The sequence below is a fragment of the Natrix helvetica genome, assembly GCF_964273705.1.
Source record: "Natrix helvetica genome assembly, chromosome: 4".
Lineage (NCBI taxonomy): Eukaryota > Metazoa > Chordata > Lepidosauria > Squamata > Natricidae > Natrix > Natrix helvetica.
Window position 1 is genome coordinate 31475378 of NC_138550.1, and position 27268 is coordinate 31502645.

General features: G+C 41.7%; 1 protein-coding gene and 1 gene segment (V, D, J or C); one reads left to right on the plus strand and one right to left on the minus strand.

Annotated features, from left to right (window-relative positions):
* Positions 1–27268, plus strand: part of LOC309390886 (Ig kappa chain V-III region PC 3741/TEPC 111-like) — a 380622-nt gene that overhangs the window by 166129 nt on the left and 187225 nt on the right.
* On the minus strand, positions 4275–25589 carry LOC309391629 (uncharacterized protein; the record flags this gene model as incomplete). The annotated part of the gene is made up of 4 exons (XM_081952301.1): positions 4275–5231; positions 12663–12855; positions 21344–21536; positions 24659–25589. The coding sequence occupies 4 exons, from the start codon at positions 25587–25589 to the stop codon at positions 4275–4277; spliced, it is 2274 nt and encodes a 757-aa protein (XP_081808427.1).

The following is a 27268-nucleotide window of genomic DNA, read 5'->3' on the forward strand; positions in this document are numbered from 1 at the left end:
ATTATCACTTATAACTAGTCACATCATCACTGGACTATTGTATTTGATTCTACAATGAGCTGCCCTTAAAACATCTAGCAGCTACAGCTGGTCCAAAATTCAGTGATGTACGCCATGATGACCTATTATGATCAACCTATGCATCATCTCTGTTTCATGAGTTGCATTGGTTACTACTTCTGGGTGTAATTCAGTGTGCTGGTTATCACATATAAACCCTTGACATGCAGTTTGCTAAGTTCTCTGACACTTAACTGAAGAAGCTAAAGAAGATAACCATAAACACTTCAGTTACAGGAAGTGTTAGTCTAGCTGGCCGATTGTGGCTTTATTTTGCAAGGGACCCATTACTTTAGTTTAAGTTGGTAGACAAAAGTCCCAAGGTAAAGATCTTATCATTAGCATGCTAAAAAGCACACTCAAGAGGTACAGAGCTTACTAATTAAGTGCACACACTTACTCCTATCAGTGGTGGAATTCAAATTTTTTTACTACTGGTTCTGTGGGCATGGCTTGGTGGGCGTGGTGTGGCTTGCTGGGCATGGTGTGGCTCGCTGGGCATGGTGTGGCTCGCTGGGCGTGGCAGGGGAAGGTTACTGCAAAATCCCCTTTCCCTCCCGATTAGCTGGGACTCGGGAGGCAGAGAATAGATGGGGGCGGGGCCAGTCAGAGGTGGTATTTACCGGTTCTCCGAACTACTCAAAATTTCTGCTACAGGTTCTCCAGAACTGGTCAGAACCTGCTGAATACCACCTATGCATATTATGAGATGGTAAATTGCACATGTCTTAAGCAAATTAGGAAGAAGTGATGAAATATCATAATGTATATATGGTTGTAATGCTATAAAAACAGACTGCTGAATACCATCAGGCCTGCTTGATTTGGACTTGAGTTCCAAGTGTACATCTCTTTAATTCTGCACAGAAATGAAGTGTTGAACCTCGGTTTCCTCTGTCAGCATGATTATTGACTCAAATTGTGCCAGATAAAAGGAACTCAGTCTTGGACTGGGCCAGCACACACAAGATGATTTCCTTGATTGCTCAGTAAAACAGGTGCCTGGAGTGGCAGCACCAAATCTGATGCTATTTTTAAAATGGGTTAGTTGAAAACCTAGCGCCTTTGGGTTTCTTAATTCCGGGGCCATTGTGAGTTTCACCTTGGTGCACTGTGGAATTGCACTGCCAGGACTGTAGCTATGCCAATACCATCATACTGTTCAGAAAGGCTTTGCCTTAGTGTGCTGGGGGTTGTAGTCCCAAATGACACCAGGCTAAGTGTCTGTCAGAGTTTGTTGCAAAAATCAAATCCAGAAAGCACACATAGATAACTGAGTCAGCAGGACTGATTTAAATAAAAAACTTCTTTATATACAAGAATATATACAATGCCAACAGCAGAGAAAACAGTTCATTTCAGTTCAGATCAGCAGACAAGTCCAGACTAATTTTGTTTTAGAGCTGAGAGCTTAATACAGACAAAGAGAACCTCCTCTATGCAGGTCAGGTAAGCTAACCCTAAGCCACACCTGAGCTCCTTGCTGTCTCAGCTCCCAAACAGCCCTCATTGGCTGACTTAGTTGCTATGCCTATTCATTGGCTGACCTGTTACCATGTCCTATTCCAGCCAATGGCTGACCTGTTGCTATGTCATATTCTAGTTCATGAATATTCTGACAGTGTCCTTGGATCATGAACGCAAAAGACAGAACTGGATTGATGTGAGATTTCAGAAATTGGGCGGTTTTGGATCCCCCATCAAATTCAAAATCCTTTTGAGGTGGGGCTCAGGGCCATAAAGTGGGTGGGACCACCACACAGATGGGGAAAGTTGGTTATTTTAGGGTTAAGGTTTGCCATTTGGCTTTGGTAGTTGAATTGTGGTATGCCAAGTTTAAGCATGCTACTCAATTTCATGGGCTTCCTCTCTCAGCGTGGCAAAAGATCTAGGTAATTCCGATCCGCCTGTCCCCAATGCAATGGTTTTTGCAAGCAATGGATAATATTTATACAGTGATTGATACCAATTGTGTAACAATGTCATTGAGCAAAGGACAGAGAATGATGCCAATGACATAAATTCACACCTGCCTAAGGAAATGGCATGGCTGAATAAATGGATTCTTGCCCCTGTCCATCCCCCCCCCCAGCCTATCCCTGGGAATGTGCTTAAAGGAGGTTTCATTGTTCAATTTTTAGCAATCACAGAACAACAAAGCAACAGTCTGCAGGAGGTAAAAACTGGGGTTGTATTCACTTACTTCCCTACCGGTTTGCAAACGGGAGTGCATGTGCACACATGCTCACTTCAATCGCACACACCTTATCCACACATGTGCTCAGCCTTCTGCATATGCACTTTGGCTAAAAAAAATGTTTAAATGAGATGGCAGAATACCACCTCTGTGTCAACTCATAAAGCATTTGCATGTCTGTTATAAGTTGCCATGGTGAGAAAAAAAGGGGGGAGAGCGCATTCCACGCATGCTTTCAGCTAGAGTCGGATCTCAGATTACTATAGCAAGCTTGTGAGATGTGCACTTCATTGGAGAATGTGATTTATGACACAGACTGAGGGAAAGAAAGAAACAGGGGCAAAGTTCAGCCATAATTTAAATGAGGTCAGATCTGACTACAATGGGGTATTGCCGAAATGGAGTCCTTAATAAATGACTAGATTTCTTTTGAAACTTGGCTCAAGGCTCATGAATTAATTAGGGCATCTTTTGGAAAACTGACACTCTGGTAAAAAGAGTCAGAATTGTGGGTACAACCAATGCAATGAAATCCTGCCTCTTCTTTATGTCCATTGCATTTAAAAGAGTTGGGATTTCAATGATGGGGACATTGGCAAAGAGCAGGCAGATGAAGAAGAAACTTCTTTTCTGTTTTTGTCTCCACTGCACCTGCCTCTGAACCTGGAGCCACTGAAGGGTGAGGTGTGTGCTCCAACCACAGGCCCTGTAACCATGGGCTGTCTCTTTAACAGCTATATTGTTCCTGCTTTGTCTCAGGCTGGACGCTGTGCTGCCCAGCTGTTGGGCTTGGATTGGGTCCTCTTGCAGCAAAGAGGTACTCTCCTGCAGCCCTCTGTCAACCTCCCTAAGCACCAGGAGGCATAGAAGGAGAGGTGGCATGAGGGGGGCCTAGCAGGAGGGAGATCTTTACCTTTGGATCACACAGTCTAGCAATGTTCCAAGAGATGGACACCCAACTTGTCCCAGCTGCTTCCAGACCCGGAACAGAGACTGAGGCCCCAACAAAATGTTCATTAGGAACAAGAATGTTCAGAGGGTTTAGCAACTGGATACCCTCTTGTCTGTCCCTTTTGTGTCTTCTTGAAAGAAAGTGAATCCATAGTGAGCCTAACCAAGGATGTTCAAAGATAGGAGTGTATGGAGCCAAATGGTAATTCCCAGCAGGACAACACTTCAATTGCAGTTGATTCAGTAATTGTCCTGACTTTCCCTTCTTCAGTTTGTATCAGGCACCCTTTGATCATATTGTAGCACGCCAGGTTCTCAGCTGACATGGGCATATTACCCAGATGGCACCACCTTGGGAAAGACTAACCCTGACAATGTGTCCTATTCGCATTAACAGAGACTGAGGCCATACCAATTATTTTAGATTTTATTTTTTAGCCTGCTTTTATATATAGATATACAACTTAAAATGGTCAACATACTTGGTACATGTCCCCACAACCCTGTGAGGTGGGTTGAACTAAAAAACAGTTACTGGCCCAAAGTCACCTGGCCAGTTTTCATGCCAAGGCAGGACTAGAACTCACCATCTCCTGATTTCTAGGCAGAACCTTCACCATTACACCAAACTGACCCTTAATTTTTAAATTAATTTTGCATAACCATTCAGTGAAACAATGGTAATAATGCAATTTTAGAGCTCAGCCCAATTCTATACTGTTATGCCATCAAAATTTGTCCTTTGGGCAGCTTAATTGTCGGCAAATCTTTGCTAGAAGGATCTTTTGAGTCCAGCTGCATTATTACATTCTCCAGGTTATGGGAAGATTTAATAGCTGAGTGTTAAAAGCTTTCTGTTAGATCTGAAGTTTCAAAGTTTTCTGAGAAGAAGATTCTGAAAGGCAGGTGATTGAAGAGAAAGACCACCAAATATGCCGATATATAGGCCAAACGTGGAGTTTCTCCAAGGTATCCTTTAGCAAATGACCTGAATATTAACATTGAAACATGAACGTCTAACACCTACGAGGTGTGCTTCTCACCCTCTGACTTCTAACAATTGGAATCAAGACTGAATCTGGGTTGCAAAGAAGGGCTTCAGCATTTGATGGCGGAGTTGTTTAGTTTTCATGCCATAGATAATGGGATTCAACATGGGGGGTACCAGAAGATATAGATCTGCCAATAAGATGTGGATATGTGCAGGAATGTTGTGCCCCCAACGCTGAGTGTAAAAGGAGAAAAGGGCAGGTGTGTAGAAGATCAGGATGACACAGATGTGGGAGCCACATGTGCTAAAGGATTTCTGCCGGGCTTCTTTGGAGGAGAGTCCCTGGACTGTTCTGAGAATGAGCACATAGGAGACAGCAATGAAGATTGAATCTGAGCCCACCACAAAAGTGGCTGCTGTGATCCCATAGATGTTGTTGGGTGTTGTGTTTCCACTGGCCAGCTTTACCACAGCCATGTGCTCACAATAGGAATGGGCAATGACATTAGGCCCACAATACGGGAGATGGTTAACCATGCAGGTCAAGGGGGTCATGAACCCAATGCCCCTCATGAAGGCAGCACATCCAATCTTGGCAATGACAGAACTGGTGAGGATGGTAGTGTAATGTAAAGGGGCACAGATTGCCACATAGCGATCAAAAGCCATGGCGAGCAGCACACCTGACTCCACAGCTGAGAAGCCATGAATGAAGAACATCTGGATCACACAAGCTTTGAAGCCAATTGTATGGGACTCAAACCAGAATATGCCCAGGACCTTGGGCACAGTGGAGGTGGTCAGTATCAAGTCAAGGATGGCTAACATGCAAAGGAAATAATACATGGGCAAGTGAAGACTTGGTTCCCTTCTGACCACAAAGAGAATGGTGATGTTCCCCACCAAAGAGACCAGATACATGGAGCAGAAGGGGAAGGCAATCCAGAAGTGGGCACTTTCTAGGCCTGGAATCCCCATTAGGAAAAAAAAGGAGATGCCCCTTGATTGGTTGTAACAGGACATGGCATCTAACTGGCCTCAGCAACCATTTCACTACCTGCAACAGAGAGAAGAAGATGGTCAGAGAAAGGGGCACACTGGTGAAATTGCAGAAACTTTACAGTTGGAGAAATCCATTCCTGGGAATGCCATCGACCCTTTTCTTTCCCATCATTCAGTTTCCTTGAAAACTTTATTTTAAAATTCTTCATGACTTCTTATAATTGGGATTGGCTTCTACATTAAACATTTGTTCTGGTGGTTTGTTCTGGTGGTTGAATATTGTCACATAGATTATTAAAATACACAAGATTAAGAAAATTGGGACCAAGTTGCCTGTCCTCAAATATGTACATTAGCTTTGCAGTTCACTGTTGGGGGAAGATTTTTTTAAGCTTTCTCTCATGAAATTGCAAAGTGCCAAAGCAGCATACTTTTGCTGGGAGCATCCAGCTCAGAAAGGGAAGGGTGTACTCCGAAAGGATCTGACCATACTAGGACCACTAGGGTGATTACTAATCTGATAGAGTCTCATATGCATGTATATGCGAATAGAATAGAATAGAATCCTTTATTGGCCAAGTGTGATTGGACACACAAAGAATTTGTTTTGGTGCATATGCTCTCAGTGTACATAAAAGAAAAGATACATTCGTCAAGAATCATAAGGTACAACACTTAATGAGAGTCCTGGGGTACAAATAAGCAATCAGAAAACCATCAATATCAATCGTAAAGATGCAAGCAACAAAGTTATAGTCATGCAGTCATAAGTGGGAGGAGATGGGTGATAGGAAAATTGAGAAGACTACTAGTAATAGTAATGCAGCCTTAATGAATGATTTGACAGTGTCACATACATGTACAGATTCCCACATGGAATAGGTCTTAGACATCTGAGATGATTCCGCCACATCCTTAAGGGGTTGATGAAAATGGTCTATCTCACTTCATCAGATAAGTGGAGGGCTGAACTGATGTAGGGTTTAAGTTGGGATGGGGAGAGAAGGAGAGGAAAACAAGTAGGGGTTATGCAGATTTAGATTCCATGGGAGATAATCCCCATATCAATTGTACAGACTACAGATATAGTACATTAGGAATTTATTGTGATCGGTAGTAACTCTTTCTGGATCTCCAGATAGATTTAAGCAGTGTTTCTCAACACTGGCCACATTTAGATGTGGGAATTTCAGTTCCCAGAAGTTCCTAGCAATTTAAACCTTAAAATCTAGGCAGCCTCCAAGTGAACCTCCCTTGCACCAGAATGGCATAGCTGCTGTTTTGTCAGTACTTAACAAGTTCTACTTTTAAAACCAGCTTCAATTAAATTTAACTAAATTGGATATGGCTTAGAGCTATCATCACCCATAAGTCCTGGACAAATACTATTCCAGCAAGGGGGCTAGGCATAATGGAGCAGCTTGGATTGAGTACATTTAGCATGGCTTCTGGCCATACCCTGGTGTGACTGAAGCCACTCAGGCTGATCTCCTCCATCCCTCAACCATTACTCATCCTCACCCTTCTGGGCCTTAGCTTCTGCACCCCTCTAGTGCCAGATTCAACTACTACAGTATAATCCATTTCTTGCACAACAGGGGCACTACTAGCATATTATCAGACCCACAGCTGCAGTAGATCATACTTACCTGGAGCTTGTTCCTGGGTCACAGCCGGTGGTCTACAGATGTACTCATCAAACCTGCCACAAGGAGTCTGGGAGGAAGAGGGTGCCTTAATAGTGTGGCTCCGACACCTGTGGGATCAGTAGTCTCCACACGTTGCAGGAGGGAATACCATGACTGAAATCAACATGTCTGGTAACTAATGCAGGAGGGAATACAAATCCACGTGGGTTGGTAGAAAACAAACTTTTGGAAAGCCCACGGGATGCAATGGATTTGTTGGAGACCTCATTGAGAAATGCAAATATGGTTTCCTTCAGGCTATTTGCTTCAGACTAAACTGCATGCCCCAAAGGGTTCGTTCTTTCTTTCTTTCTTTCTTTCTTTCTTTCTTTCTTTCTTTCTTTCTTTTTTTCTTTCTTTCTTTCTTTCTTTCCTTTCTTCATTCATTTATGCATTTATATAACTGCCCATCTGCTAGCCAGTTTTAGGTGGCTTCCAATGAAAAGTTAAAACAATACATATGAAGTCATATTAAAAGTATAAAATTAAACAGATTGAAAAATGGAAATATTAAAAACAGCAAAGACCATTTGACACCCAGTCAAATGTCTATTGCACAATTATCTACAGTAGTCTTCTTCTCTCAGTATTCAGAGAAAGACCCAGATCTTTGAAGCTTTAGGGAAGCATGTCATATCAGACAGGGCTTTAAAGGTGATGACCAGCACCTTGAATTGCACCCAAGAAAGAAATAAAGCCTGTGCAGCTCCTCCAACACAGGTGTTACATGGGCAAAACCAGGAGCCCATTAAGATTACATTCTGCTACATTGTGGACCAGTTGAAATCTGAGATGCATAGAAAGAGTAGCAGTCCAGGCATGCACATCTCAGTGAAGGACTCCTTTTTCCTTATGAAGAACATTACACCCCACAGAAGTTTCATTCTTCTGTTTTCAGCCCTGTATCTACTCTAGCAAGATCACGTTGAAGTTTATTTCTGTTCTCTCTCACCCAGTTTTGCATGCTTTCATCCTTAGCCATACAAAAATCAATGTCTATTTTTCTTATAAAGATCTTGGAAGGATGGAAGGATGAATCAACCTTGAGCCGGTGAGACTCAAATTGCCAAACTCTGGCAGCTGGCAGTCAGCAAAAGTAGCCTGCAGTACTGCATTCTAACCACTGTGCCACCATGGCTCTCACCAACTGAGACACTAAAATATTTTGAAACACAACGTCCATCAGCAGCAACCAGCTGGCAAAAATCAAAGAACTTTATCCAGAAAGATGCAGTGTGCAAGAAAACCAGTTAAACCATTCTTAAGAGATGTCTGTCCTGTCTTTTTCTTCAAAACCTTTGGAGATGGAGAACACACAACCTCCAGACTTACCCAGTTCCTCTATTGTATGGTACAGATCTTTCTATCAGGAAGATTTTACAGCTGTTTAAATTAACTCTGCAGTCACTATTTGTACCCATTACTTTTCATCCTTGTTTCTATGCTAATGGGACTTTGATTATTTTAAAAGACTATAGAATATAATTCTTTATTGGCCAAGTGTGATTGGACACACAAGGAATTTGTCTTTGGTGCATATGCTCTCAGTGTACATAAAGAAAAATAAAATAGAACACATTCATCAAGAATCATAAGATACAACACTTAGTGAGAGTCATAGGTTACTAATAAGCAATCAAATTATACTAGGAAACAAATAAAACAATATAAATTTTAAGATACAAGCAACGTGGTTAAAGTCATAAGTGAAAAGAGATAGGTACTAGGAAAGAGATAGGTACTAGGATGGAAGAATAATAGTAATACTGTCTTAGTAGATAATTTGACAGTGTCGTGGGGATTAGTTGTTTAGCAGAGTGACGGCATTTGAGGAAAAACTGTTCTTGTTTCTAGTTGTTCTTGTGTGCAGTACCTTATAGCGTTGTTTTGAGGGTAGAAGTTATGTCCAGGATGTGAGGGGTCTGTAGATATTTTCACAGCCCTCTTTTTGACTCGTGCAGTATACAGGTCCTCGGTGAAAGGCAGGTTGCTGGCAATTGTTTTTTCTGCAGTTCTAATTATCCATTGAAGTCTGTGCCTGTCTTGTTTGGTTGCAGAGCCAAACCAGACAGTTATGGAAGTGCAGATGACAGACTCAATAATTCCTCCATAGAACAGAATCAGCAACTCTTTGGACAGTTTGAACTTTCTGAGTTGGCGCAGAAAGACCATTCTTTGCTGTGTTTTTTGGATAACATTTTTGACATTGGGGGTCCATTTTAAGTCTTGAAATATGATAGAACGTAGAAACTTGAAGGTGTCTACTGTTGCTACTGTACTGTCTAGTATTGTAAGAGGTGGTAATATAGGAGGGTTTCTCCTAAAATCTTCCACCATTTCTACGGTTTTGCGTGTATTTAGTTCAAGATTGTTCTGGTTGCACCACAAGACTAGTTGTTCAACCTCCCATCTGTATGCAGATTCATCATTGTCTTGAATGAGACCAATCACTGTTGTATCATCTGCAAACTTCAGTATTTTAACAGAAGGATCTTTTGAGATGCAGTCATTGGTATAGAGAGAGAAGAGAAGTGGAGAGAGCACACAGCCTTGGGGGGCTCCTGTGTTAATTGTACAGGTATCTGATGTGATTTTGCCTAGCTTCACCTGCTGCTTCCTGTCTGTTAGGAAGATTATGATCCATTTACAAGTGTGAACAGGTACAGCTAGCTGATTAAGTTTAGTTAGAAGAATATTGGGAATGATGGCATTGAATGCTGAGCTGAAGTCTACAAAGAGGATCCTTGCATAGGTCTTTATAGTGATGTTGTGATGGCTCCACATCACCTGAAGAAGATCAAGAGTACAGTATTCTCTTCAAGTCAAAGAAAGTTTGTTGGAATTACAGTCATTCGGCTACTGTATTACTGAATTAGGTACATTGGTTTAAAGGACTCCTAAAGGTGCAATGCATGACTCCATCTTGCAAGAAATATGTACACAACACCTACCCCATAAACGGTTAAATTCATGAAACAAAGAGAATAGAGCTTTGGAGGAAGAGGCGCTTATTGATTGTCTACCAGCCTGCCACCATGCCTGTAAAAGTTAAGCTCATTTAGAACGCCTGGAGGGTGCAGAATAGATGATGAAATATTGGAGAAGGGGAGTTTTAGAAAGAACAGCTGGCTTTGGGATGGGGGAGAGAGAAAGACTGCTGGTTGCAATCAGTGACAACAGAGAAATGAGCTACTGAAGTTGGATGTGGAGAGATCCATTCTCTGTGGGAGAGTCAGCCAGTTAATATTTTCCATAATGGATAAAGACTTCTATATCAGAATTAGGGAGTCTGTTAGTGGTGGGTTCTGGACCCCGGCACAGGCGGTACACTGTGAATGGGGCTGGGCATCCTAAATGGGCATGCGCGCTGAGCGTGCATGCACAAGCCACCGCCCTGCAACACCCAGCTGTCTGGCAGAGGTTGCACAGGCGCTGCACTCTGTGCGCGCGTACGCAATGGGTCGGTTGCGTTATTAAACATCCATGGAACGTGGGCAGGCAGGTGGACCAAACGAGCTACCGTACTGGTACAATGGCTGCTTCTCCCGGCTACTACTGGTACAGCCATATCAGGCAGTACTGCCCAGAATCTACCACTGGAGTTTGTTCTTTAAATCAGGGGTCAGTTCAGCCTTGAAGCACACTAGGCAGGGGCAGAATAGCAGGGAATCTCCCCTGAGAAGCTTCCTGCTGTCCAGTTTTGGTCTCTGAATGCTCTCTACAGTCTCCCACACAGCTGATTCCAGGAGACTCCCAAAGGTACACTGTATCTTGAAGGTGTATAAACCCTCTTCTGTTTTTCAGACAAGGGCAGAGACTGGCTATAGAGGATTTGGCTGATCATGAACAGGCATTTTCTGAATTCCTGCGTATCAGTTTGCTCTTTTAAGGAGGGCCACCTGCCACTAAGGTACTTCAAAGGATGAAACTCTGTGGGATACACAGACTTGAGTTCTGAAGTGGGAACAGATGCAGCCAAAATTTGATTCCTGCAATTTTGTTCTCCAAGGGCTGCATTACAAAGTGGGTCTGGATACATGAAGGAGCTGCAGCTGAGAATTCAAAAGTATTACGTGAAAATGTTTTTAGGGATGTATCATTCTGTTTTGATCCTTCAGCTTGCCTGCTGCATAAGCTTTGAGCATTGCAGACAATTCTAGGGAAGCCCAGAGCTTTCTTCAGACAATTTCTCCCCTAACATTTGGGTCTAGTGAGTTAAATTTGAAGTTGCTTCCGGGAATACACAAAATTGCATCATTTTAATCATGACTTCATTTATTATGCTTTAATTTTTTTTTGAGCGAGGGGGATATCACTCTGCTGGGCTTTGCCATAATTTGGCTAATTTGTATTTGTCAGTTAATGTACCCAGGAAAAGATAGTAATGGTGTATATCAGTGGTGGGTTCCTGCTGGATCGCACCGGATCGCGCGCACTCCCTTTCAGCGCTCCACCTGGCTTGCGCGCTCCCTTTCAGCGCTCCACCTGGCTTGCGCGCTCCCTTTCAGCGCTCCACCTGGCTCTCGCGCTCCCTTCCGGCGCTGAAACCGGAAGTACAGCCTTGCCCCGCCCCTGGCGAAGCAACGACGCCTGCCTGCGCTCCACCAGCTCGGCTGGGAACGGAGATGTTTCCTCAGCGGAGCGGAGCGCCTGAAAAGACTTTTCAGGCGCTCCGCTCCGCTGAGGAAACATCTCCGTTCCCAGCCGAGCTGGTGGAGCGCAGGCAGGCGTCGTTGCTTCGCCAGGGCCGGGCAAAACTGTACTTCCGGTTTCAGTGCCGGAAGGGAGCGCGCAAGCCAGGTGGAGCGCTGAAAGGGAGCGCGCAAGCCAGGTGGAGCGCTGAAAGGGAGCGCGCAAGCCAGGTGGAGCGCTGAAAGGGAGCGCGCGCGATCCGGTGCGATCCAGCAGGAACCCACCACTGGTGTATATACAGAACTATTATATACTAGGTTTGCTTTCATTATGCATCCTAAAGCAGGATGTGTAAACGTGGGCATTAAATGGGACAGAAGTTCAAGACTACATCAGAAAAGCAAATTAATAAATAAACAAAGGTAAACTAGATTAGATTAATCTATATAGTCCACTTCTCCTTAAATTTTCAGAGTACAGATGTTAGATTATGTCATGACTGCATGTACAGGACTTTCAATGACTTCCATCAATCTTCTTGTAGAAGAGGGTTAAAACCTTTATTTTTGTAGTGTATATCCTGCCTGATATTTTCAGTTACATCACTACCACAGTTACCAGTTTAAACTTATTGAAAATAATCAGACTTGATAATCTCTCTGTGTACTACGAAAGCCTCGGAAGGTGGACTGAATAGACTTTTCTGAGAGCTTCTAAATGTCATTTCCTGCAAGCTACTGAGTGCCAGGATCTGAACAGCTCCTATAGTTACTATTCTATTTGTTGTTATTCAAGTGAAAAGGTCTGCGACTTTAATTCTCAGAAGAAGGTTTGAAACCCATAGAATAACTGGAGGCTACCCATATCTGATGGTTCCCAATAAAGATGAGACTGGTGACACGGGGCGTCATGATGGACAGTAGAAGTACACATCTTGCAGGAATTAATATGTTTGTGAATGTGAGAAAAATTGTTTAGAAAAGATACTATTCTATTAAAGTGTTTGGAATGAAACCTAACATTGGCTTGATGTATTCCTTCTGTTTCTCTTCTCAGACATTTTAACTTTTAGGGTGTCTCATGTGCCCTTTCTCTTCCCATGATGGCCCTAGTGAATGAAACTGACTACGGCCTCACGTACTTTTTCTTGAAAGGGGTCCCAGGTCTGGAACAGGCTCATCTCTGGATCTCCTTCCCATTTTTCTCTATGTATCTCATTGGCATGTTGGGGAACTGTGGACTTCTCTACATCATCTGGGCTGAGGAGGCCCTTCACAGGCCCATGTACTTCTTCCTCTGCATGTTGTCTGTCACGGACATAGTCATGGGAACCTCTACCATGCCAAAAGCATTCTGCATTTTTTGGCTAAACCTGGAGGAGATCAGCTTCGGGGCCTGCCTGGTCCAGATGTACATTGTTCACACCTTCACAGGGATGGAATCCGGAGTCCTCATGCTCATGGCTTTGGACCGCTTTGTAGCTATCTGTTATCCATTGATGTATTCTACTATCTTGACCCACCCAGTCATTCTTAAGGTAGGAGTCATCACCTTCCTCAGAGGAGCAGTTCTCATCCTCCCCTTTCCTTTTCTAGTCAGGAAAATGATATATTGCAACAGCAGAGCTATTGCTCACACCTATTGTGACCACATGGCAGTGGTAAAGCTGGCTTGCAGCAACATCCGAGTTGATGCTATCTATGGCCTGACAGTTGCCATGTTGATTGGGGGCTTCGATATCTCCTGCATTACAATGTCTTACTTCATGATCCTGAAGGCAGTTGTGGGCCTTTCCTCCCCGGAACAAAGGAGCAAGGCATTTGGCACCTGCACTGCTCACCTCTGTGCCATTGCTATCTCTTATACACCAGCCTTCTTCACCTTCTTTGCACACCGTTTTGGTAGCCATCACATCACTCCTCATGTTCACATCATTATGGCCAATCTTTACCTCCTTCTGCCTCCCATGATGAACCCCATTGTTTATGGAGTGAAGACGAAAGAGATCCGTGAAAGTGTCCTGAGGTTGTTCCATAAGGAAAAAAATATGGCAGCCCCTAGCCATTGATGGAGAAAAGAAATCATCCATAAGTATCATCCATCAGCAGAATAGATAAAACTGTACGATGGGTAAAACTTGCACTTAAATTAGCATCTTTATTTCTGAGATCTTAGTTTTCTCTTTATTTATTTTCAGACCTGCCACTTCTCCGTATTCTTCTATTTTCTTTTATTAATTTACACCCTGATTCTTGTGGATCTTCCAAGATAAAAACTAAATCATCGGCAAATGCCTGTAGTTTATACTTTTCCTTTTTTATTTCCATGACTCTTATCTCTATATCTTGTCTAATGTTTCCATTTAATACTTCCAAAGTCAATATAAATAATAGTGGGGACAAGGGGCATCTTTGTCGTGTGCCTTTCTTAATGCTAACCTTCTCAAGTCATGTCTCCATTTACCATCACTTTGCAGTTTGTTTGTCATATATCACCTTAATCATCTTTATTTCTGGTGAAGGAACAAAGCTTACATCACTGGTTGGCAAGAGGGGAAATCCAGCCATCAATCAGGATGCTCACAAGACTCCACTCTTCCATCTTCGCATATAATTTAAAAAGTGCCCAGAGAAGATTATACTAACTCCCAATGATCTTGTAAACTTTCTAAAAGAGTTGGCATAAATAACCATGCTGAAGAAGGAGCTTTGCCGAGAAGCCTGCGGCATGATTATTCCCACTGAAAGTAAAGTTTTCTATTCTCAGGGATGGGGCATTGCCTTATATTTTGTTCTCCCAAAGTATGACTGTAGACCTTTGTGGGTTAAATGCTAATAGCTATGAGGTAGTTTTAAATGTTCCTTTCACCAAAGAAGCACCACCACTGTTTTCTATAGATTCCATATGTCATACATCTTTCTAGCCTAAGAACTCCCTTTGGAGGGCAATGGGTGGCTATATAAATTTGATCAATGAATGAATGACTATAACGTGCATGTTGAAGGAGTGGCTTGTAGGTCAGGAGAAATTCACTTCACAGGCTTATGGCCATAGCCGAGTTCAGAATTACAGTAGTAAGTCATGCAGGTTATTAAGGGGTCACCATTTGACCAACGCAAGTTTACATTTTAAGCCAATGTGGTACTTCTAAAGCAGTACCATCTGGAAAGAGATATAGAAGCATAGGCAGCCATACAAACAGGCTGAAGAACAGTTTTTATCCATGGGTTGTCAGACCCCTGAATGAAAAATAACTCTACAACAACATAGTACGATTGACTTGCGGGGCCGGCACAACGTGCAATAAGTTCACATTGTGTAATAGGACTGGGTGTTCGTTAGTAGGATTCTCTGGGCTAGGGATTTTTTGTCTTCCACTGTGAGTTGTATTGTGTTGGGGGTGTGAACAAGGGAGGGTCAGCCAATCTCATTGTACACATGTTGTACTCTGACAACAAAGGTTTGAATTGAATTGAACCAGAGTAGAAATCCAAAGGGGACTCTTGGGATACTTTTCTCTCAGAAATCACCCCTACTAAATATCCTTGTCCAGAGAACAGAGTTAAGAGTTTTCTATTCTGCTCTGGCTTATTTACAGGATAATGTTCGAGCTTAGGAAGACACTCTGACATGTTTTCAGGCAGCTGGAGCCCATTAGAAGGAGCTCTAAAAAAAACCAATGAAGATACATTGAAGATCTTGCTTTCAATTGAGAAGGGTCCTCTCCTGCCCTCCCAGACTACCCAGAGAAATAGCTACTCTAGGAGTGAGGTCAGCAGTGGGATCCTGCTGGTTTAACAATCAGTTTGGTGATTGTGTGTTTTGCCTGTGCCTGACGCATGCTGTGTGTGAGTGAATAGTTTTACCAAAACTTATCTTCCACGTTACTTCTTGGGGAATAACACAGCTGAGGTGTGGCAATCCACTCTGCCGCGCTAATCAGCTGAGAGGATATAAGTAAGTAAAACGCAAGGATGGGCGGGCAGGCCCACCTGATTGTCAGAGCGAACTGGTTCACTCTTAGCTGATCATCAGAGCTGAATCGGAGCCAATTCACCCAAACTGGCTGACTCCCACCCCTGAGTGAGGTTTCCAATGTGTTAGCAGAGGTCATTCGTGCTTAACACTTCTATTGTCCACATCCCAAATTCAGAAGAATGAAATATTTTCCATGAGTTTTTTATTGGCTTATTGATTTTTATTGGCTTATCTTTTATTTCTGTTTTAAACATTCAATATTACAACGACCATTTGCAACAGAACTCACTGTAGACCTTTATGGGTTAAATGCTAATAGCTATGAGGTAGTTTTAAATGTTCCTTTCACCAAAGAAGCACCACCACTGTTTTCTATAGATTCCATATGTCATACATCTTTCTAGCCTAAGAACTCCCTTTGAAGGGCAATGGGTGGCTATATAAATTTGATCAATGAATGAATGAATATAACATGCATGATGAAGGAGTGGCTTGTAGGGCAGGAGAAATTCACTTCACAGGCTTATGGCCATAACTGAGTTCAGAATTACAGTAGTAAGTCATGCAGGCCATTAAGGGGTCACCATTTGACCAACGCAAGCTTACATTTTAAGCCAATGTGGTACTTCTAAAGCAAATACTACAGTTGTTATGTGGAAACTGTTGCTCTCAATGGGCATTTTTGCCAGAAACCAGAAGTGAATACTGGTTTCCAGCAAAAAAAAAATCCCACAACATTCTAAATTGTGCTCACATGACTGGAATGCTGCAAATGGTTGTAAATGTAGGCCAGTACTAAGCGCCTAAAATGCAACCAGGCAACCATGTGGGCAATTGATATTGGTATTTTGGAAGCAGGTCTTAAGTATCTTTTTTGGAGTCCATTGTAACTTGGAATGATTGCTAAGTGACTGATTGTTAAACCAAGGCTAAGTAAAGGTAAAGGTTCCTCTCACACATATGTGCTAGTCATTCCTGACTCTAGGGGGCAGTCCTCATCTCCGTTTCAAAGCTGAAGAGCCAGCACTGTCTGAAGAAATCTCCGTGGTCATGTGGCCGACATGACTAAATGCCAAAGGTGCACAGAACAGTTACCTTCCTACCAAAGGTGGTTTCTATTTTTCTACTTGCATTTTTACATGCTTTCGAACTAGGAAGCTGGGACAAGTAATGGGACCTCACTCCGTTATGTGGCGCTAGGGATTCAAACTGCCGACCTTTCTGATCAACAAGCTCAGCATCTTAGTCACTGAGCCACCACGTCCCTTTAAGCCAGGACTACACAGACACAAAATCAGACATATTTAAAAGAGGGGAAGTATGTGAAAAGGTGAATGCAACACACAGAGTGAGCAAGCCTTTCTTCTCCTTCCTGGGATTCAGAGTTTTGGTGCTTTTTGGGAAGAGGGTTCAAACAGCCCCACCCTCTCCTTATTTGGAGAGCTTGTTTTATAAAAAGGGAACTGAACGCAAGCGTGCTTGTGGTTGTGTGAATAAAGGAGTCAAGCCAGGAAGATAGTAAAGACAGGAGAAACTCCAACCCCTAGCATCTCAGCAGAAGCTGTTTTGAAATAGTAAGAGAAGAGTGCAATTTTGGAGCTGCCAGGCTGGCTGAGAGCAGAGCTGTGAGATAAAAGATTAAACGATCCTGACCAGAGTCTGTCACCGGAAGCAATTCACCCCACTGTGTGCAGCAACCCAGATGCAGGACTCCACAAACCAGGTCCAGAAATGGAGGACAGTGATTGGCATGAGTGGGGGATGGAAGACAACAGCCCGTTCATAAGTCTAGAGAGTGAAAAGGATTTGTGCATGCAAATCAATTGATACTGGCTCCAAGAGCTGGAGTAAGGGAAACAAAAGATTTAAAGAGCCAAGAAATACAAATGATAGGATAACATACTACAAACTTAGAGATAGGAATATTGACACAGAACATGAAGATATACATTTATGGATTAAACTTTTGGTCATGGAGGTCACTGTTTCAGAGCTATTTTTTTTCCAGATTGCTCAATGCCTTCAACAATAACAGTTTGTAGCGTACTGCAAAAGTTCTTAAAAATTCAGGGAGATTTGAGTGGTGCATTTGCCTTTAAAGTAGCCTATTTGAACTGTCCAGTACAGTCAAACATCAGGATTTGACTACAGGAAATGTTTTATCACATTTTGTACTATATCATATGAGTTTGATATATGATATGATCATATGGAGGTCTTGGTTGCTTTTCCAGGTGTAAAGTCAGTGAAATAAAAATAATACCAAGGAACTTACTTCTGAGAAAGAAAATTTTGTGAACAAATGAATGACTGTGAAATAACAAGAGGTCTTGGGAAATATTTAGGAATTCATTTGAGAGGAAGAAACGCAGACAGATTTCAAAACATTTAAAATAAACTATGGAAAGAAATAAAACAAAACCTTGAGAGGAAAATCTTAAAAATCTTCTGAATAGAATAACAGAGTTGGAAGGGACCTAGATGCAAGTCATATACTCCAAACCCGTGCTCAAGCAGGAGACCCTATACCATTTATGACAGATGGCAATCCAATCTCTTCTTGAAATCTTCAAGTGATGAAGCACCCACAACTTCTGAAGGCAAGCTGTTCCATTGGTTGATTGTTCTCACTGCCAGAAAATTTATAGATTTATTTCTAGATTGAATCTCTCCTTGATCAGTTTCTATCCATTATTCCTTGTCTGGCCTTCAGGTGCTTTGGGAAATAGTTTGATCCCCTCCTCTCATGACAGCCCCTCAAATATTGGAACATCATACAATTGTACATTTCAGTGTTAATGCTTCTATCTCCCCTAATGTGTACAGAAGTTTACATAATGTGTAATTAATGTGTACAGAGGTTTACAGAAAATCCACCCATACAGATCAATATTTACATTTTGATTCCCATCACCCACTGGAGCTCAAAATGGGAGTCACTGAGCTGAAGGCCTGCCTACCAGCAAAGGCAGGAAAGAGAAAGAACAAAAACACATCAAGGAAGCCCTCAGAATGTGTGGCTATCCCAAGTGGGCCTTCATCAAATCTCAAAAAGCTCCTCCATAACAAATAATGAAGAAAACAATAAACAAAGCAACATTGTCATCCCCTACATTGCAGGCATATCAGAAAAGCTCAGGAGGATCCTCAGCCAAGGTAGCATATGTGCACAATTCAAACCCAGGAATACTCTCTCTGAGTTTGTTAAAATCAGCTATTTTAAAATCTAAGACTCCGTATCATTATGTCCTGTTGCTTGTGTTTGCATTATATTAAATTCCAGTATGACATGGTCACTCTCACCCAAGGTTCCTGCAATTTCAACTCCCTCTATCATTTCTTCTCTGTTAGTGAGATTAAGTCCAGTATGGCTGTATCTCTAGTTCCCTCCTCTACCTTTTGGACAATAAAGTTGTCAGCTAGGTTGGTCAGGAACCTATTCGATTTCTCACTTGGTATAGAATTAGTCTTCCAGTTGATGTCAGGGTAATTGAAGTCCCCCATGACTAGTGTAGTATGTTTCCTACACATATTTGTTACTTGGTTAGCAAAAAGTACATTTTTTTGGCTTGGTTAGGTGGCCTGTAGTATACACCTATGGCAATGTCATTCTTTTTTTTTTCTTTTATATTGATCCATGCACATGATAGGGAGTTTTCATCTTTGGTTTCATGCATTTCTGTAGCAATGTAGTGGGCTTTTACATATAGTGCAACACACCTCCTCTTTTATGGTGCCTGGTGGGTTTTGGGTTTTTTGGGGGGGACAGTTTGTATCCTTCTATCAGTATGTTCCAGTCATGATTTTCATCTCACCAAATTTCAATAATTGCGACTATATTCCCTCATGTATTATTAATCACGTTCACACTGTTTGTTTTCCAAATAGGCATTTGATATCTCATTTGTCTCTAGGCATGCTTTCTATGTCTTCTGTTTGGTATTTGAGTGTGTCATGACCTATGGTGTTAATAAAAATGAATGTATTATCAAGATAAAGTTCTTGTATCAAATGGTATGAATTCAGATCTGAGATTTAAAATTTGTTCCATTTATTCAAAAAAAATGACCCTTCATTTCAACACCGAGCTACAAATATTCTCTTTTATTGATAAAGAACAATTAATTGATTATGTAAAATGCATAAACCCCCAAAATAAAATTCATAATATTGCAATCAGATTTTCCCAAACTCAGATTATATATTATAAAGCAAGCTGTCACTTGCAGATAACAGAATGAATAATATTTCCTAATACTAAAAAACAACATAATAACATAAAAAACAGAAGGAGCATGATTAGCCAATGGGTTTTACAGACATACTATAAAGAAACAAAAGAAAATGAGATATATTAAAAGAAGACAAGGGACATATTATAAGAGAAAGTCTGTTAAAAGTCTGTTAAATCCAACAATCTCGTCCATAGCATCATCATCAAATGTTTTCTCTTTCAAAGATGATTACAGCAAGAAAAATTTAATTACATATGCTGATACTGACTAAAGACACAACATAAATGTGTCTTTTGAGGAAAGAAAAAATCTAGCATGTTAATGTCTTTGCAAATAATTAGAAAATTAAAAAGGAGGCATGCTGAGGAAGAATTTGAAATATTTACACAGAATCAAGATAATTTGTTAGAACTATTTCTAATTTCTACACATGGTGGGATTTGGGATTCCACTTGAACTTTCTCAGTCTTGTTTGCTCTTCCAGTTTCTCACTCATGAAGTTTAGGATTATTCAATTTATAAAGATAAGAAAAGAAAAACATGTTAGAAATGTACACAAAATTAAGAGAGAGGGGGAGAGGGAGGGAGGGAGGGTGGGAGAGAGAGAGAGAGAGAGAGAGAGAGAGAGACAGAGAGAGAGAGAGAGAGAGAGAGATGATAGGTGGTAGCGGAGGTGGCATTCAGCACGTTGCATGTTCTGACCAGTTCTGGAGAACCAGTAGCAAAAATTTTGAGTAGTTTGGAGAACCAGTAAATACCACCTCTGACTGGCCCCGCCCCCATCTATTCTCTGCCTTCCAAGTCCCAGTTGATCGGGAGGAAATGGGGATTTTGCAGTAACCTTCCCCTGGAGTGGGGAGGGCATGGCGATTTTGCAGTAAACTTCCCCTGCCACACCCACCAAGCCACACCACACCTTGTGAGCCTCACTTTACAGACATCTGATTGACCATGGCACAACAAAGGACTGTGTTAGTTGAGTCTTTGACTTATTCCAGCTCAGCTGTTTCTCCACTCTTAGTTTGTCACCTTATTTGATCTGTTTACACAGATCATTTCCGTTCCCAAGCCATTACCCGGAGTGCCACTCCCTCTTCTTATGTCTAGTGAAACAGAACTCCATGTATCTTCCATAATGATGGTCTCTCACCAGAAACTTCAAGATGACCTTTCCCATTGGCCAGGTACACCATAATTCCTATAAATTCCAGCCAGCATTGCAAATTTTCAAGTTTTATAGAAAAGGTAGTCTAAGACACCTGCCTACCTCTGATGTTGATGTCCAAGCATGGAGAAAGAAACAGATTGTTGAACAGTGGAATTAGCATTTCAAGTACAGAACTATCATTAATGGTGCCTCCACACACAAAGATGCTATCTAAAAGGGTGATGTGAGGGGGAATGTTAATCAGTATTTTATGTAGGAAAGAAATGCTGGTTATGAGAAATGAGTTTCCATATCCTTTTCTAGGAATGGAAGCACTTTATTTCAGTAAAACACAAATCCTTTTTTCTTATTTTCAGAATTTTCTATCGTCAAATCCTGGTTTGCTTCCTTGGAAAAATGTTGTATATTCTCTGCCAAATCTGTTGGGTCTTTATGCTATACACAATGGGGTTAAGGAGAGGTGGGACCACAATGTAGACATTGGCCATCACCATGTGCACAAGGGGAGAAAGGTGTTTCCCATATCGCTGTAGCAAACAGATACTGATGATTGGGACATAAAAGATGAGGATGGCACAAATGTGAGAAATACAAGTGTTGAGAGCCTTGAGACGTTCTTGATGGGATGCAATACCTAAAACAGTTTTCAAAATCATGATGTAGGACACAAGAATGAAGGCAACATCAAATCCCAATGTAAAAATCATCACAATCAAACCATACAAGATATTGACTTTTATATCTACACAGGATAACTTCATTACATCAGGATAAAAGTCCAGGGGACTCACTTCCTAGATTATCGCTTTAGAGACTCAGCATGGTCTTGGAGAAATATTATTTATTTATTTCTCTACAAGTATATAGCCAGCTCAATAAGACTCCTGATGGTTTGCAATAAATATAAGAAAGAGCCTCCCTAAGAATGTAGTATATAGAGTCCTGTTTCAAGGGATACAGACTTAAATCCCTGCAGGGAATGACTAAAAGGGTGGGGACAGCTCATCTCCTAGAGTCCAGACTTCTTTTGGGAGTTCAGGCCCCCTGGAATTCTGGAAAGAGTGATTTGCTCAGCTTTGGAGTTTATACTTATATATTTTAATTAACAAGAAATTAACCACACTCCAAGAAAACTCTGTCTGGGTAACTGCAAAAACACAGAGCCCATTAAAGCCATAGGACAGAAACAATATAAATACTATAAAGCAAAAATACTTTGCTAAATATTTTCCATAATGGCTACCCAAAAGTAGATAGGTCCAAAAGCATGTGATATTCAACAAACATTGGGATAGCATATTCCTTAGGGAAGAAGGGAAGAGTGAGCCTACCTTAGAAAAAGCCCATCATTTGAACAGCACAGAATAACAGAGCTGGAACGGACCTTAGAGGTCTTCTAGTTCAACCCCTGCTCAAGCAGAAGATCCTATACCTGTGATAGCGAACCTATGGTACGCTTGCCACATGCACAGCCCTCTCTTCAGGCACGTGAACCGTCACCCCAGCTCAGCTCCACCACACATGTGCACGCTCCCCCCCCCCTTGCCGGCAGTCTCTGCCATGCATGTGCGGGAGCAGGACACTTGCGGGAGACGCGTGTGCATGTGCAGGGGGCAGGAGGCAGGGGCACCTCTTCTCCCCCCATGGCCTGTTTTTGCTCCCAGGAGGCTGCAGGGAGGCCTACTAGGCCCAAAATGGGATGTGAGGAGTGCGGCATTCCCCCCGTGACCCATTTTTGCTGATAATATGGGAATAATAAGGAAACAGGGGATCATGTGCACAAGTATTGGGGGATGGGGAGCGCATGCGCATTGCACTATGGGTGCGGGTACAAGCGCACGCTTTCATCACACGACAACAAAAAGGTTAGCCATTACTGTTCTATACCATTCCACACCAGTGGCTGTCAGTTTCTTTTTAAAAGCCTCCAGTACTGGAGCACACACAACTTCTGAAGACAGAAATTTCTCCTTAGTTCTAGGTTGGTTCTCTCCTTGATCAGTTTCCATCCAGTGCTTCTTATCCTGCCTTCAGGTGCTTTGGAAAATAGATTGACACACACACACACACATACACCTTCTTTGTGGCAGCCCGTCAGATATTGGAGCACTGCTCATGTCACTCCTAGGAAATGTATTCTTAATTCTAGGTTGCTTCGCTCCTTGATTAGTTTCCATACATTGTTTCTTATCTTGCCTTCTGGCGCTTTGGAAAATACATTGCCACATTCTTCTTTATGCCAGCCCTTCAAATATTGGAATATTATCATGTCTCCCCTAGTTCTTATTTTCACTAGACTAGACAAACCCAATTCCTAAAACTGTTCTTCATGTTTTATTTCCAGTCTACTAATATCTTTGTTGCTCTTCTCTTCACCCCTTCTAGAGTCTATGCATCTTTTTTCCATCATGACAGCCAAAACTGGATGCAATATTTCAAGTGTGGTTTTACCAAGGCATTATAAAGGGGTAATAATACTTCACTTGATGTTAATTCTACCCTCTGTTAATGTAGCCTAGGACTGCCTTAATTTTTTTGGCAGCTTCCAGACACTGCTGGCTCATATTTAAGTGATTGTCCACTAGGGCGCCAAGATCCCTGTCACAGTTACTATTATTGATCCAAGTACCATCTATTCACAGTCACTACAATTGATCCAGATACCACTCTTAGATATAGAGTGAATGATAGAATTGATGAAGAATGGATTGGAAAGCAGGTAGATTTCAGGGTTCCAAGAAACACCCCCAACAAAAGAAGACTGAGGCTTGAGTTTCCTCAAAGTTCCATTTTATTAGAGATGTCATATTGGTACATCTGGGAAAACCTGAATGTGAAAGTTTCCAGGTTTTCCCTATGCAAATGAAAGTTCAAGTCCCTGCCCAGCACCCGCATGTCCATCACATAGTCCAAAGGGCACCATTCATTATTTAGACTATATATCACCCATACTCCATACAATCCCCCCTCCCATTTTCCCACAGCAGAAAATGTGGCAGGCCTGAAGGCCCAATGTAAAAGATGGCTTCCAGGTCTGACAGTAGATTTCATCGGAATTAAATTGAAATATCCAGATCATGGTGGGGAAAGTAGTGGCAGTTCCTTGCTAGGTTGCCTTTGACTGACCTGAGCTCATTCATACACTGGCTCATGCAAGCTTGAATCTGTACAGATGGAAATCGAGGGATGGTCTCTCTTTAATTAGTCAAAATCTGCCTTTCACTGAGCTGTGATTATTCCAAAGAAGACATATATAGTATGTTTGGGGGAGGTCATATCTTCTGCCAGGAATCTGACAACAATATTGTAGAAGGATACCTCGAAATATGAGACTAAATGATACAGCCATTCTTTATATGTAGAGAATGCATGCATCTGTTTCATGTGGCTGCTTCCTTGAAGCTCATGGGCAAGGGGTCTCGTACTGGTCTTCAAGGATTCTGCTATTATTCCCTGCAGGAGAACCTGCATCTTAGATGAAAAATTGGCCAAGATCACATGGGGCATGAGGCCAAGAGAAACTGGGCCTCCTTTAGAGAGGAAAGAAGAATCAATCAATAGGACCTTCATTTGGGCATCTATTGAGTGAATTTCGGATGCAATGGATCAAAGTTCTGTGGTAATAACCATAATCTAAATCAGGACAGTACCTGTCAATTTTCTTCTGGACAACTCTCTATTTAAAGATATCTTAATATGTTCTCAAGATCTCTGGCACAAGAAGCTAATTCTAAGAGGTCATAGTTGACTCTTTACTTTTCAGTAGACTTTTAAAGATTCTCATCCGAATTTGTTTGGTTTTTATACTGTACACAATGGGGTTCATAAGGGGTGGTACTAAAAGATAGACATTGGCCATGAGGATGTGAACAACTGGGGAAGCATTTTTCCCATACCGATGGATCATGGAGAGTCCAATCATTGGTGTATAGAAGGTTAGGACAGCACAGATATGGGAGATGCAGGTATTCAAGGCCCGGAGATGCTCTGCCTGAGAGGCAATACTTAACACGGTTTTGAGGATCATAACATATGACAAAACAAGCAATACAGAGTCAAGAACCATAGAAGACACCACTACCATCAAGCCATAGATGCTGCTGATTCTTCTGTCTGACAGCACTACCTTCAGAATATCCTGGTGCAAGCAGAAGGAATAAGAGAGGACATTCATCCTTCCATACTCCAGACGCTTCAGGAGAAATGAGGTTGGAAACACAAGTAAAGCAGCTCGAAGAGTCACTCCCACTCCAATCTTGGTGACCATCTCATAGGTCAAAAGGCTTGTGTATCTCAGAGGGTTCCAGATGGCCACCAAGCGATCAAAGGCCATAGAGAGTAGAATACCAGACTCAACAATGGAGAAAGTATGGATGAAGTACATCTGGACCAAGCAAGCATCAAAATAAATCATACAGTGATTGAACCACAAGACACTGAGCATCGTGGGCAAAGAAGCAAAAGATAAGCCCAAGTCTGAGAGGGCCAGCAAAGAAAGGAAATAGTACATGGGCTCATGGAGTGTTTGATCTGTCTTGAGGACAAAGAGGATGGCGCAGTTCCCTGTAATGGCTATTAGGTACATGGAGCATATAGGAATGGAAATCCAGAAGTGGTGTTTTTCTAGTCCAGGAAAGCCTGTCAGGAGGAAAATTGGGGGGCTGTCAGTTTTATTAGAGGATGTCATAATGCTCTCCCAAGCCATGTCTCCTGTAGTCTTTGATGTGTGCTGTAAAAAAAGAAGAAAGAAAAAGAAAGAAAAGAAGTCATGTGTCAAATGATCAACTCAAAGATCCTTACATCAAATATATTAATTTGAACACACTACAAAAAGATTACAAAAAGACTCAACTCTCTGGAGAAGATTATAGTACTGGGAAACATGGAAGGAAAGAGAAGAAGATGACCATCAACAAGGGAGATGAACTGAGATACAAAGGGGCTGGGGACAGATCATTGTGGAGAAAATCTATGGAAATCAAATGGAGTTGCTAAGAGTCAGACAGCAACTTGAGGGCACATAATCAATTGATTTATTACATTTTTACATTACCTGACTTCCAGTGACTCTGGGAGGCTGCAAAAGCTACACGAAACCTATTTTCTCAAACTTACAGTTTTTTTTTCAAAATGTACCATATTTTATGAACAGAGGATGCATTACCCTTCACAACCATGCAATAACAATTTAAATTTTTAAAAGGAGAACAATGAAAAATCATAATGGGTAATTATATAATAAAATGAAGGTAAATGACTTTTGTTAATTGCAAGATTAAAAGTGGGTCAAGATTGGGATCAATAGTTTGGGGGATCACTCTTTTTTCCTCTTTCTGGATAAGAGGAACATTTGGTCTCCTCTAGTATCTCCTTCAGAGTCAGTTTGGTATTCTGGTGAAGGCACTCAGCTAGAAATCGAAGAGTATGAATTCTAGTTCTTAGGCACAAAGCCATCTGGAGCCTCTTGGTCTGGTCCCTGCTCTCAGCCTCAGGAACGAGACAATGGCAAACCACTTTGGAAATCTTGCCAAGAAAATGGCAAGAATTAGTCCAGGATTAGCCACAATTCAATAGAAGAAAAAAAGAATACCTCCTTAGTTCTCCAATAGTTCTGTAAGTTTCCAACAGCTCTTCAGGCAGTTCCTTTATTATCTCATAGGAAGAATGTCCTTTATTAGACCTGGGGACTTGCAGGTACTCAAATTAGCTAGGTGATCCTTTTTCACATCTTTTCTCATCTGTATTGTTTTTTATTCTTTTCAGCATTGCAGTAGTTCATCCTTCCATGTAGAGATCATCAGACCAGACAACTCCTCCCTGGTCCAAGAAAAGACCCCGCAATATCCACCAGGCAAGAGTTTTTATATGAGGGAGGTGTTTGCTGCTTATATCGGAGAAAACTGCCTCTGGGAGCTACTCAAGGCAATGTTCTTTGCCCATGTTGTCTCTAAAGAATTCCAGGGATCAACAGTGAGAAAATATGTAACTTGGGTTGAACTGTAGATCCCTTGGTGCACTTGAGCTTGCTTGTTTTCCTAAAGAGTTGTTTTCATTATCCAACTAGGTAACATCTTCAGTGGTGGTTAGAATTCCAGGAAACCCAGTTATTAATCAGATTTATGCCCAGCAGACTGAAAAGCAAACACTGATGCCAGCTCACTATCAAGAGAACTCTGGCTGGCTTACAATACAATAAAAATAGAAGTATAAAAATAATTATAAATATAGGACAATTCTCAGTCATTCAGGTCAAGGTTGTCCCAAAGATGCCCTTTCAAGGGACAACTGGACTTTCTGTTTTTTCTTTGAAGATGTTTCACATCTCAATCCAAGAAGTTTCTTCAGCTCTGACTGGATGGTGGGAAA